At 38.7% G+C, this 13,746-nt stretch overlaps 2 protein-coding genes across 5 annotated transcripts in view; one reads left to right on the forward strand and one right to left on the reverse strand.

The window, feature by feature from the left end:
* Window positions 1-13,746, reverse strand: part of SMAP2 (small ArfGAP2) — a 66,908-nt gene that overhangs the window by 30,436 nt on the left and 22,726 nt on the right. For all 4 annotated transcript variants that reach the window (XM_054512950.2, XM_064589373.1, XM_045897976.3 and 1 more), the window contains 3 exons: window positions 4,618-4,751; window positions 3,252-3,337; window positions 2,189-2,267 (listed from right to left, as the gene is read on the reverse strand). In XM_054512950.2, coding sequence (XP_054368925.1) covers window positions 2,189-2,267; window positions 3,252-3,337; window positions 4,618-4,751 — 299 coding nt within the window. The remainder of the gene's footprint in view (window positions 1-2,188; window positions 2,268-3,251; window positions 3,338-4,617; window positions 4,752-13,746) is intronic.
* Window positions 10,791-11,930, forward strand: LOC123843435 (ubiquitin-conjugating enzyme E2 N-like). The gene has a single exon (XM_045872859.3). It carries the CDS (start codon window positions 10,840-10,842, stop codon window positions 11,296-11,298), a length of 459 nt encoding a protein of 152 aa, XP_045728815.1. The 5' UTR covers window positions 10,791-10,839; the 3' UTR covers window positions 11,299-11,930.

Genomic DNA, 13,746 nt, shown 5'->3' on the forward strand with positions numbered 1-13,746 from the left:
AAAATATGGAAATATAATCTTATGCACCAAGAAGTTCATCCCAGAATTATTTATGCTGAAGAAAAATTTAAACAACCTTTCTTGTCTTCTATATTGTCTTCTCCACAGAAGGAGAATGGTAAAATATACTGTGATCTAGTAACTCACTGAAGGGTGCAACAATTAAAAGTTATGAACATTATATAAGTAACATAAAAATACATGATATGCTAAATTGAACGAAAATAGTAGACAATCTATATAACTATTATAATTGTGCCTCCTAAAAGTAACTACAAAAAAGAGGTTACACACCAAGGTGATCATCACTGGTAAAGATGATAAAGGTAGGCATGGATTTTCCACTTTAATTTTCATATTATCTGTAATATGATATTATAATCACAAAGAACACATGTGACTATGTCTGTTTCATACATGATGTAATGCTTTAATACAGAACACTTTATTTCTTGAAGTGAAAAATGCTTTATCTGTCCATTTAAAAATAATACTCTAACAGAGCCACTTTTTTTCAATTTGATATTAACTGTCTTCACTTACCAAATATTAATTCTTGGCATATAAATCTTCACAAGAATATTTTTAAAAACTAAGTACATCAAATAAAAATTCTTGGGATAGCTTTTTGGTAAACAGGAGGTATTTCTTTCCTAAGTGAAAACATTCAGTGAGTAAAACAGGCTGTTTACATGGGTACAGTACACCAGCAACATAATTCTGAATGAATAGTATCTTCACATGGCAACTCTTCCCTCCTCCCCCATCTTCTGGAGTATCTCAGATACTCTTTTCTGACCTCATCTGATTTCATATCTTTTGGTACAATGAACAGAGCTAAGCAGACAGACTACAATTTTCTATAAATCAAAGGAAATGTGTGTGCTTTGGTTCCAAACTCCTTTTGATGATGCCATCCAAGCTGTGGCTGTACACTGGGTTGATTCTTTCGTGGAACAGTTATGACAAATTCCAAGTCCCTTTTCTGGATGACTATGAAGTAAGAGTCCTTCACACTAAGTTGAGAAGAAATTATCTTTACTTAACTAAATGTAGTACCTTGCACTTACTTGCCTACATTGAAACTCACCTACTAGTTGATACCCCTTTTCACACAAGCCCAAAAGATCAATCTGGAGCAGATTCCAATTAGTTTGACTTTAAATTACCTGGAAGGACTTAGAGCCCTGTATATCCTCCGTTAAAATACAAAACTAGATAGATGATAGATAGGACTCACGCTAGAGCTGGAGAATCCCATACTCTCTATACTTCTGTAGCTAAAGAAATAGTCAGTTATTCCTAAGCAAGTTTACTATAGAATTTATCAAAGGCTTTTTTAGGTTGTCATACTGGTTCCTCTTTAGTTGTCATTAGTCAGGTGCCTTTTCTTCTTCTGGAAACCTTTTGTATTTCCTCCTGTATGTTATACTTGTCCTAGTTACACTGTATTTCAGATTCTAACCACAAGCCTAGGATGGAAAGTGAGCTTGGCAACTGGTAGTCTCTTTCTTTTTTTTTTTTTAAGATTTTATTTATTTATTTGACAGAGAGAGAGACAGTGAGAGAAGGAACACAAGCTGGGGAAGTGGGAGAGGGAGAAGCAGACTCCCCGCTGAGCAGGGAGCCCGATGCGGGGCTCGATCCCAGGACCCTGGGATCATGACCTGAGCCAAAGGCAGACGCTTAATGACGGAGCCACTCAGGCACCCCTGGTAGTCTCTTTCTAAAACCCTTCTCAGGAACAGGGTCCCACTGTGTCCATTGACACACTGGAAATACACACTGGTCAAACTGAAGAAAACTTTGGTGATTTAATTAATTTTGTTGACTTCATTTACAGAAAAAAATACATATATACACAGACATTTATATAAATAGATACACACACATATTACTGCTTGATCCAGTATGCCCAACATGTCCATTTGAAGAATAATTTGGAACTGGGAATCACTTGCACCTAAATACAGATCAAGGCAAAGAACTCACTGATGGTTTGCCCTGTCTGTCCCTGACACAAAAGTCTGCTCCATGATATCTCATGGCTTTGATTCAATAACTGGCTTTTTTCTACTTTTTTAAAATGATTTTGGAGTATTTCAGTAGCTCTTCTCAAATTCTTCCCTGGCCTGATTTATAAGCAAATTACTCATTTTGAACAAAGCTTGAAAGATTTATAACCAACCCTAAAGGCATTGATGTCCAAACTTCGGTCCATGTATTTCTTCTTCTCATATTTATCTCGAATAAATCCCTCGACAGCTCTGCAAAAAGCTTATTAAGGATAAATCAAACAAATCTTTCCCACAGTATGACTCTAAAAGGCCAATCTGTATTCAACGGAATGTTGTTCTCCTCTCTCCCTCCTGCCTGGTTTCTCCATATGGCTCCTGTTTCTTCACATGCAGTTTCCCTGACCAAAACCTTAAAATGCTCCCTTCACAGTTACTGCAGGGAATCACCATTTCCTATGATTTTCCTTCAGGATAATGATAGCAGCAAATGGGATTAATCTTCATATTGACATCAGAGGAACCCGTGGCTCTTCTAGAATACAGGTAAAGCAGTCAATTATCTATTTTAAAGCCCTTGGGTCAAAGACCTTAAACAAAGGCACATGAGTGCCCCTTAAAACTATAAGCCCTTGAGTCCCACTACCAGATTCTGATCAGTGTCTCTTCTGCAGGGCCCCAAAACTGCATTTTAACAGGTTCCACCAGTACCCAACAAAAAGCTAACTCTAACAAGACAGTCTAAAAACCATATTTTAAGAAGCACTGCCTTTAGGGGGTTTGGTTTTGTGAGTAGGGTGCTATCCCCTGTTGAGGGGATGGGGGAAGAAAGTTATTGATTAACTGGTCAATAACAGTTCATTCTTTCACATAGGACATAGAAAAGGCATTAAAAATGAATGGTAGTTTTGCTGATTCAATACAGCAATCTATTCTTTTTAGCACACAATATTTTCAAAGATCAAAAAACTATCAGACATGTCACTTTATGGGAGAATTCACAGTGAACCACTGCAGTCTTAATTCCTGAATGAGTCTTCCCCATGTGACAGCACCATTCCGATATTAGAAAGTATAAATATGCTTTCTGTATGTGTTGGTGGCAGGAGAGAGAAAAGCAAGACTGACTAAACCACATAGAGATGGCCCGGTCAGATCAAGGGGCTTGAGTCTTGTGTGACTCTCCCAAAACACAAAAATACCAGTTAGCCTTCTAAGTTGCTCCAGAAAAGATACGGGTCTATTTGAGGTCGCCGAAAAGTCTCAGGAAGGTAGGCTTCATAAAGTCGGTTTGCCTTTCCATTCCCCATCTCTTGCATGCACTGTAATCAAAGAGATGTGGAAACATGGAATGTCAGATGAGGAAAGACTCGAAAAACTTCTCGCCCAACTGCAGCATTTTACAATTGAAGAACCAACCTGAGAGTGGCAGAACCAAGATCTATGTGCATACTCTGATTTCCGGTCCACAATTCTCTCTACTCTATTGCCAATCATTTGCCTCCACGGTTGTCCTTCCCACCCCCCACCCCCTAGTGCTTTTTATTGAAAAATTTGTCTGACAAGATATATTTAATTCAGTAATAACTCAAGACTCCATTTGAAAGCCCAAGACACATAACTACCAATTAAAATGTCTACTTGATAGGCAATAATCAGTACCTAATCAGGCAGGCAATAATTGAGCAATAACTACAATTCTGAGTTTATACTATTAATTAATCTATTCAGCTTTATCACGAAGAAATGTGTTTCTCATTAGGCCTTTGAAACAGATTCCTTAATGCTTGTGAGGGACAAATCCCAAAATTTTTTAAATCTTCAAATTTCCAAATACCTCCATGGCATGTAATTTCCTTCATAAGATACAGTAAAGTGTAACTGAAAAATACAACTAATCTTTTAGACTTTTAGTGAATCTATAAAAGCAGTCTAAAGCAATTTCTAAAGCCCTTTTCTGGTTAAGAAAACCTCTTATTTCCATCACCAACTTTAGCAACTGTTTTCTTTGGATCCTTTCTTCCCACCCCGAAACCCCCCCAAAAAAGAAAAAAAGTTTTAATTACTTTTAAAAGTTTTGATGTGGGAAGAGAACAGAGAAGAATGAAGCCACATAGAGGTGCAGATCTTAAGCCAGCTAGACTCGCTAACTTAAGTGTCTTACTCCCAGCCCACCAACCTAACAGCAAGCAAGATTCATACACATATTTTAGCGATAAAATATTATTTCTTTAAGTTGGAGGATTTGTGTGTGTGTGTGTGTGTGCGTGACTATATAAAACTACAAATGTTAGATCTGCACATGCCAGGGGCCTTAGAAAATAATCCAAAGATCCCCCTTTATACCTTGGGGTTATATCCATGGGGTCCTAGACCATAGACTTTGGGTTTTGAAGGAGGTAACATATGGGTAGAATAACTTATATCTTAAATAGAAAGAGTAAAAATTTCTCTATTAAGGTATAAGAATCTGACATAAGTGTTTCACAACTAAATTTTTCTTTATCTTCACCTTTGTGCCCAGTATGACTGAAATTCATATGGAACTACTCTTACATAGAAATACGGGAGCAGCTGACTCACTGTTGGGCTATGTAAGTACCTGAATCTGTTCTTGAGTCCACTGGTCGAGGTTAACTGATTTTACCCTGGATATGTGCACCCCCAGATTCCTGTGGATTCCAGCACATCGAATGCAGATGAATACACCAATGTTCCAGGAGGCCCATCGTGGCCCTGTGAAAGTGAGGAACAGGGCAATAAAATACAAATTAAAACAACATTCAAGGCCCAAGCTGGAATACTTAGATTATCAGACAACATTTCTGCTAGAACATAAATGAGAGAAATGTTACCACATTCACAAAACAGTGGTTTTGTTCACTTCTCCATGGATCAGCGCTTTTTTTTTTTATTTAAGTTTAGCTTAAATTTAAGGGTACAGTACTATGGTTTTTTTAGTATATTCACACAGTTGTGCAACCATTACCACTATTTAATTCCAAAACATTTTCATCCCCCCAGAAAGAAACTGCAAACCCATTAAAGGGCACTCCCCATTTCCTCTCAATTCCTCCCCACCAGTCCCCTGGCAACCACAAATCTCTCTGTCTCTATAGATTTGCCAATTCTCAATATTTCATGTAAGTGGAGTTATACAGTATGTGGGCATGTGTGTATGGAGCAGCTTTTTACAGTGTCCGATAATGTGACTGCTAAAGTGCAGATGTTATAATACTGTTACTTATATAAAAAAAATCCCAGGAGAATAGTGCAAAGTCATGTCACATTCTATTTAGTATCTTGCATGAATAGCCTTCTCTCAAGAACCTTTTCAATGACTGTGGAGCCTGGATTCAGTTTTCCTACTAGGAAAAAAGATACAGACATGCCATGCCAGCCCAAGTCTCAGCCTGAAATTTAAAACTTTATCTTCCCCTCCCCACCAGGCCTATAAAATATGCATCCTGATTAACTTAATAGGATCCTCTCCCCTTGAGCAGCTGTCCCTAGTTTACCCAACTACAGAATTATCTCGATTCAAGACTGTCAAATAACAAAGATGCTTATTGCAATAAAAAAGAAATCTCAGGTATACATTTTAATACAAAACTGTTACATAATCTCCCATCCCTTGCCAACTTTGTTTATTCTAATAATCACTCCGGAAAATCATCAAACTCCTCTCATAGTTTTTATACAGGAAAAAAACAACTTGCTTTTATATGATACCTGCCAAAAAATTACTGAAAAATCACTAATATTTCCTTCTCCATCATTCCACTAGGCAGAAATTTACCACATAAAATAAGCATGATATCAAAGTTAGAGGTTGCAATATAGTGAAAAGACACCAAATGATTTTTTACAGAGATAAACAAGATGTTGGAAGAGCCAAGGGTACCAGACTTCAATTCTGCCAGACACAATTACTTGGTTGGTCTGCAGGTTTTGACAGCCATTTTAATGAAACAATGCTAGAATCATATGGCAGAAAATTATTCTTAGAAATCTGAATTCACGATTATTATTAATAAGAACATAATTTTCTTAATATCATTCAGATATTATGGCAAATACTGTAAATACAGAAAGCTCAAATGCTCCCTATAACCACCAGGTGGTGTACTCTGCCTGAAATTTTATCCCAGTATCTTCTGATTGCTACTATCTTTTTTATTGTTATGTTAATCACCATACATTACATCATTAGTTTTTGATATAGTGTTCCATGATTCATTGTTTGTGCATAACACCCAGTGCTCCATGCAGAATGTGCCCTCCTCAATACCCACCACCAGGCCAACCCATCCCCCCACCCCCCTCCCCTCTAGAACCCTCAGTTTGTTTTTCAGAGTCCATAGTCTCTCATGGTTCGTCTCCCCTTCCGATTTCCCCCCCTTCATTCTTTCCCTCCTGCTATCTTCTTCTTTTTTTTTTTTTTTTAACATATAATGTATTCTTTGTTTCAGAGGTACAGGTCTGTGATTCAACAATCTTACACAATTCACAGAGCTCACCATAGCACATACCCTCCCAGGTGTCCATCACCCAGGCACCCCATCCCTCCCACCTGCCCCCACTCCAGCAACCCTTTGTTTCCTGAGATTAAGAATTCCTCATATTAGTGAGGTCATATGATACATGTCTTTCTCTGATTGACTTATTTCACTCCTGATTGCTACTATCTTGATAGGCTCAGATTTATCTTCTAAAAAGACCTTCAGGGGCGCCTGGGTGGCTCAGTTGGTTGGGCGACTGCCTTCAGCTCAGGTCATGATCCTAGAGTTCCAGGATCGAGTCCCACATCAGGCTCCCTGCTCAGCAGGGAGTCTGCTTCTCCCTCTGACCCTCTTCCCTCTCGTGCTATCTCTCATTCTCTCTCAAATAAATAAATAAAAAATCTTAAAAAAAAAAATTAAAAAAATAAAAAAATAAAAAGACCTTCAGTCCCTTGAAATCTCTAAATGGATTTGCATAGCAGGTCTGCCATACACTTGATACACGCAAATGATGAACACACATCTTTCACTAGTGGGAAACTATATAAAAACAAAATGAAAGGCCTTCCACAGATATGAATGAGGTTTCTTAGGGTGTTGTGTGTCTACATCGGGCTACAGTTTTCATAAAGGAATACAGGTAAGATTTAAGTTATATGGGATTAAAAATGGGACCAAAAGCTAATATTTCATGTTTCTTTACCATTTTCTCTTTACTCTAGATTCTAGAACACATAACGAGATAGTTAAAATATATTTGTTTGCTAACACAATCAGAAGCCACAACACTTAACTAAAAGTTAGCTATGGAATGTTACGCTATTTGCTTCCAGGCCCTAAGTCCACAGAAGGTGATTCCCAATCATCTAAGCCACTGTCACAGCTGTGGAATTTCTCCAGCTCCCATTACAGAGTATGTAAAGTCCCTTTGCCTCTGAGGAATACAAGACCAAGACCTGATACTCTGGAGCCACTAACAAGGCCTCGGTACAAAAATGCAGGCAATAATATTTTCATGAAAATTCGGAGAGCCTCCTCTGCTCCCCTCCCACATCTGTCCACAACCTTTTCCCAGTGAAATAGTGATAGTTCTAGCTCAGACACTCAGCCTCCTTTAGTTTTAAGCCACTAGATTGATTAGTCAATAACTACATGCTCGCTCCATAAATGATTATGAAACTGGGTAAGAGGAAAACACAAAAGACAAAAGTTACTTTATATGGCTGAAAATGTGGAAAATGGTGTTATTAAAAGTACAATTTTTGCAGCCAGAAAAAGCTTAGGTTTGAATGTTAGCTCCATTAATAATTAGCTGTGTGACCTTCAGAGTGATACTTAAACTTGCTAATAAGCCTCAGTTTCATCATCTATAAAATGTGTACCTCACAGAATACAGAGGGATAATAATAGAAGAGAGCTACATGTAATAACATGGTATAGCATGAGATTTCCAGAACCCACTTCCCATTCATCATCTTCCCTGTAAAGGCTAGTTAACTCATTAATATGCATATACCAACACTCTATGCAACACCACAGAACGCTTCTTTTTAGACAGGAATAGGAGTTCCAGTCTTAAAATGTTAGAACCAAAATTGACTGACTGAACATCTGAAAGAAAAAATTTGCCCTGGATCCAATTTCAAATCTTCTAAAAAACATGAAATTTTATAAGCAAATTCCTTTATCTCCCTGAAAATATTCCTTGAAAATATACTATTTAACCCCCACCTATGCCCCTTCTCTGCTGTATTCCCCCACCCTGCCTTTGTGCCCACACATGTATTCACGACACATACAAAGGCCCCAAACTGTCAACCTGACATACTTGGATTCCACGGTACCTGGGATTGCTGCAACAGGCCAGCCTACTTAAATCTGGTAAACTTACAAAGATAAAAACAATTGTTCAATACACATTGGTCATGGCAACGAAGGAGGAAATACAAAAGATACTCCTTCGAAGCTGAAAATGGAGACTCTGAGAGGCAATATTCTCAACTATTTTGAAAGCAAACAGGATAGAGAAGCGATATAAACTGGTAGTAATTAGCATAACACAAGAACAAGGTCATGACTAAGTGAGCATATTCCACAGGTGCCGAAGAGCAGGTTCCAGAATCATTAAGTAATGGTAAAAAAACTAACATACAACCACTCTGCAGTAAGCAATCAGTGAAAATTTTAAAAGTCTATGGATTTGGTTGATCTGTCAAGAATTTGACTGTGGTAAGTACCAGCCCAGGATCAGGGAAATCTGGGCTTACACTGAGTAGTTGCATATGTTCTGACAAGTCTCTCTAGGGCTTATGTTTCCATTTGTAAAACGGAAAGCATGTAAGTAAATCTTATTTACATTCAACTACTGGACAGCTTCTACATACCAACTGTTGCTGCCCCGCTGTAAATTTCCTTTGCTGCTATAACTTCCCCCACCAGCAGACTGCTAGTCTTAGAGGGTTCTGGACTTGAGAAGTCAGTAGAAAGAAAAAAAGTAGAGTTACAGACAGCTTGAAGCTACTATTATAATAATTACAGCTTGTTGATCTCTAACCTATGGAGTTCCAAACAAATAAATATTGAGCAAAGGGAAAACACACTGATACATCGATGGCTACACATACTGAGACTTGCCAGCATCCTGGAGCAGTTGAAAAGATCTTCAACAGGAAGGGTCAAGGAAGAAAAAAATCCCTTCCATCTCACATCCAAGCCCTGTTGAATCTACCCTGGAAACTCCCCAAATCTATCAATCTCTACTTAAACCTATCTCACCTATAAACATTCATTCTTTGAACATTATTTACTGAGTACCTACTATGTGTCAAACACTCTGCCTGCTTAGGTACTAGGGATACAAAGGCAGAGACAGTACAAATGAGATCCCCTGATTCAAAGAGCTCACAGACTAACTGGTTTCTAGCCTCCTACCAGAATAATCTTTCTAAAACTCAAATCTGTACACATCAGAACCCTGAATATAAACAGGTCTTATATAGAGATGAGAAAATGTAAACTGGTACGAATTTTCTGAATGGCATATTCCAAACTAAGCTCTCAATCTCTTGCCACAAAACCTGCTCTTCCTCCATCCTTCTTAGGATCTTAGTCAATTACACCTCCACCCATTCAACTGCATCAGTCAGAAATGTATACCTTTCTCTCTCAACCCTCCATATCTACACCATCACCAAGGCTGAAATCTCTCTCAGTTCAGTTTCCCTTCTCTCCATCGGCAACTCTATTTCTCTAATACAAAGTCTCCAGATCTCCTGGACTAGTGCAATATCTTTCTGATGTCTCTCCATTTTTACTTTTATGTTCTCTTCCCCTCTAGCCCCAAACCAAAACCATTCTCCACAAAACAGCCAGCTTGAACTCTTAGAGAAGCACAAGCAACCTTGTCATTCAGCTGTGTAAAACCTTTCTGTGAAAGGCTTCCTACTATCACTGTTGGATTAAAGAACAAAATGCTTAACATGGTCTCCAAAGTCTATGTGATCTGGCCCATGCCCACTTCCCCAGCCTCCCAATTCCATACCAGTCTTCTTTCATTTCCTCAAAGCACCAACATGTTCCTTACTTAGGGCTTTTGGCCTTTGTACACACGGAACCCACTGCCTAAAAAGCTCTTTCCCCAACCACCATCTGCCACCTGTAGCCTGGTCAACTCCTATTTATATCAAAGGTCTCAGCTATAAAGTTTCTTCCTCAAAGGAACCTTTCCTTGGCCCCCCAATCTAAACCAGATGATATTCTCTCTTCCGTCTTTTCTTCTGGTTTTTGCATTTTACTATAGAAAATTTCAAATGCACAAAAGCAGAGTATAATTAACCATCACCTTCTGCAAGTATCAATCTCTGCAATTAGCAAATTCTCGTGCTCCTTACCACAACCAAAGAACTACATTAAAAATGCTGCCATCAATGGTTTTTCAGCTGCATCAATGGTTTTTCAGCTATACTTCCACACTTTCCCTTTCTCCCAACCTTGGAACATTTTGAAGCAAATCTCAAATATCATACCATTTGATCTGTACATAATTTGGTGGAAATCAGTAAAAGATAGGACCTTTTAAAGGTTACAAACTTTCATTTACCATTTGCTTTTTCCTAAGTCGTACCACACTTTATCATATTTTTATTTGTGTGATGGTTTAACACATTTTTTCCACTAAACCATGAGTGCCACAAGAGCAGACAGCAGATATGGGCATACATACCACAGTTCCTCAGAGAGGTAAATATTTAAAAGTGAGTAAATCCTGGTGAGGCGAGCGGAGCCAGAGTCGAGACCAGAGGCCGAACTCGGGATCTGACAAGATGGCTGGGCTGCCCCACAGGATTATCAAGGAAACCCAGCGTTTGCTGGCAGAACCAGTTCCTGGCATTAAAGCAGAACCAGATGAGAGCAACGCCTGTTATTTTCATGTGGTCATTGCTGACCCCCAGGATTCCCCCTTTGAGGGAGGGACTTTTAAGCTTGAACTATTCCTACCAGAAGAATACCCGATGGCAGCCCCTAAAGTACGTTTCATGACCAAAATTTATCATCCTAATGTAGACAAGTTGGAAAGAATATGTTTAGATATTTTGAAAGATAAGTGGTCCCCAGCACTACAGATCCGCACAGTTCTGCTATCGATCCAGGCTTTGTTAAGTGCTCCCAATCCAGATGATCCATTAGCAAATAATGTAGCGGAGCAGTGGAAGACCAACGAAGCCCAAGCCATAGAAACAGCTAGAGCACGGACTAGGCTATATGCCATGAATAATATATAAAATCGATCTGATCATCAAGTGTGCATCACTTCTCCTGTTCTGCCAAGACTTCTTCCTTTTTTGTTTGCATTTAATGGACACAGTCTTAGAAACATTACAGAATAAAAGCCCAGACATCTTCAGTCCTTTGGTGATTAAATGCACATTAGCAAATCTATGTCTTGTCCTGATTCATTGTTGTAAAGCATGAACAGAGGCTAGAAGTACCATCTGGATTGTTGTGAAACGTTTAAAAGCAGTGGTCCTTCTCTGCTTTTATTCATTTCCCCCATCATGGTTTGAGTATAAAGCACTGTGAATGAAGGTAGTTGTCAGGGTTAGCTGCAGGGGTGTGGGTGTTTTTCTTTATTACTTTTTTTGAGGGGGAGAGGTAGTTTTATTTTAATTTTATGGGCTCCTTTCCCCCTTTTTATGGTGATCTAATTGCATTGGTTAAAAGCAGCTAACCAGTTCTTTAGAATATGCTCTCTAGCCAAGTCTAACTTTATTTAGACGCTGTAGATGGACAAGCTTGATTGTTTGAACCAAAATGGGAACATTAAACAAACATCACAGCCCTCACTAATAACATTGTGACTTTGCTGTCAAGTGTAGAATCCTTCCTTCAAGAAAAAGCTTGTGACCATTTTGTATGGCTTGTCTGGAAACTTCTGTAAATCTTATGTTTTAGTAAAATATTTTTTGTTATTCTAAAAAAAAAAAAAAAAAAAAAGGTAAGTAAATCCTTTGCCTCCCCCCTCCCAACCCATTCAATTCTTCAGGGAAAGAACAGGTAAGAATTCATTAGGGAAACAACAGGTCAAGAACACAACTATATTAAGAACATTCATTAATATATTAAGAATAATTTAATAAAAATTAGAAACGACAGATTACATAAATGTAACTTTCTAATATATAAGTATTTCCATCTTATACTATTTTTTTTAAAAGATTTTATTTTTAAGTAATCTCTAACACCCAACATGAGGCTCGAACCCACAACCCCCAGGTCAAGAGCTGCACGCTCCATTGATTGAGCCAGCCAGGTGCCCCCATGTTATACTAATCTTAAAATCCAGTGGTTTTTTTTTAAGATTTTATTTATTTATTTGACAGAGAGAGACACAGGAGAGAGGGAACACAAGCAGAGGGAGTGGGAGAGGGAGAAGCAGGCTTTCCGCTGAACAGGAAGCCCAATGCAGGGCTCGATCCCAGGACCCTGGGATCATGACCTGAGCCTAAGGTAGACGCTTAACGACTGAGCCACCCAGGCGCCCCTGTTTTGTTTTTTAAAAGATTTTATTTATTTATTTGACAGAGAGAGACAGTGAGAGAGGGAATACAAGCAGGGGGAGTGGGAGAGGGAGAAGCAGGCTTCCCCCTGAGCAGGGAGCCTGATGTGGGGCTCCATGCGGGGCTTGATCCCAGGACCCTGGGATCATGACCCAAGCCGAAGGCAGACGCTTAACGACTGAGCCACCCAGGCGCCCCTTAAAATCTAGTTTTAAAACAGTATATGCAGGGTGCCTGGGTGGCTCAGTTGGTTAAGCGACTGCCTTCAGCTCAGGTCATGATCCTGGAGTCCTGGGATCGAGTCCCGTATCGGGCTCCCTGCTCGGCAGGAAGTCTGCTTCTCCCTCTGACCCTCCCCCCTCTCATGCTCTCTCTATCTCATTCTCTCTCTCAAATAAATAAATAAAATCTTAAAAAAAAAAAAAAACAGTATATGCAGAACAATTCCATTTTAAAGAGTGTGATTAAATATATACATATGCACAGAAAAAATGTCTAGAAGAACATATATAAAATATTAAAAGCTATTATTTCTGGGTAGTAGAGTTGTGAAATATCTATTTTCTTCTCTATATTTTTATGTACTCACTGAATTGTTTGCAATGAATTTCTATTACTTTTGTAATGAGAAAAAACAGTACAGATATTTGAAAAACAACACAGCCATCCATGACTTCTTATTGGCTGCAGGAGAGGCTGAAACACCTTAACACGACATATAAAACCCTCTAGCAACTTGTGCTTTACTCATGCTGAGCAAATCATCATTCTGAAATCTGCCATGTACTCATACCTGTTTACCTACACCTTTCTTCCTACCTGGAATGGCTTTCTCCCTATATCCTGCTTCACAAACTTCAAAATCCAGTCCAATGTCCCCTCCTCTGTGAGGCCCTCTAATAAATCTTGGCCTTTTTTATGGCTAATAGTCACTGTATGCTTTGCTCTTCTAATATTTAATATCCTATTATAGCTAGTTGCTTACAATTCTCTTTTGCCCTAAATAGACTGTGAGCTCTAGAAGGCAAGGACCACACTCCTTCTTCATTTATCCCAAATATTTAGCCCAATGCTTGCAAATAGTACACCCAAAATTAATATTTGTTAAATGAAGTCCTCAATAAGATAAAATTATATATAATTTTTTTCCTGTTTTGCAAAATGAAGGGAGAT

The sequence above is a fragment of the Mirounga angustirostris genome, unplaced genomic scaffold (assembly GCF_029215605.1).
Source record: "Mirounga angustirostris isolate CCGP_5_RB_7025 unplaced genomic scaffold, mMirAng1.0.hap1 SCAF_4, whole genome shotgun sequence".
Taxonomy (NCBI): Eukaryota; Metazoa; Chordata; class Mammalia; order Carnivora; family Phocidae; genus Mirounga; species Mirounga angustirostris.

What these genes read in the sequence shown, in the direction of transcription:
- LOC123843435 (XM_045872859.3), top strand. Translation starts at nt 10,840, where the DNA reads ATGGCTGGGCTGCCCCACAGGATTATCAAGGAAACCCAGCGTTTGCTG.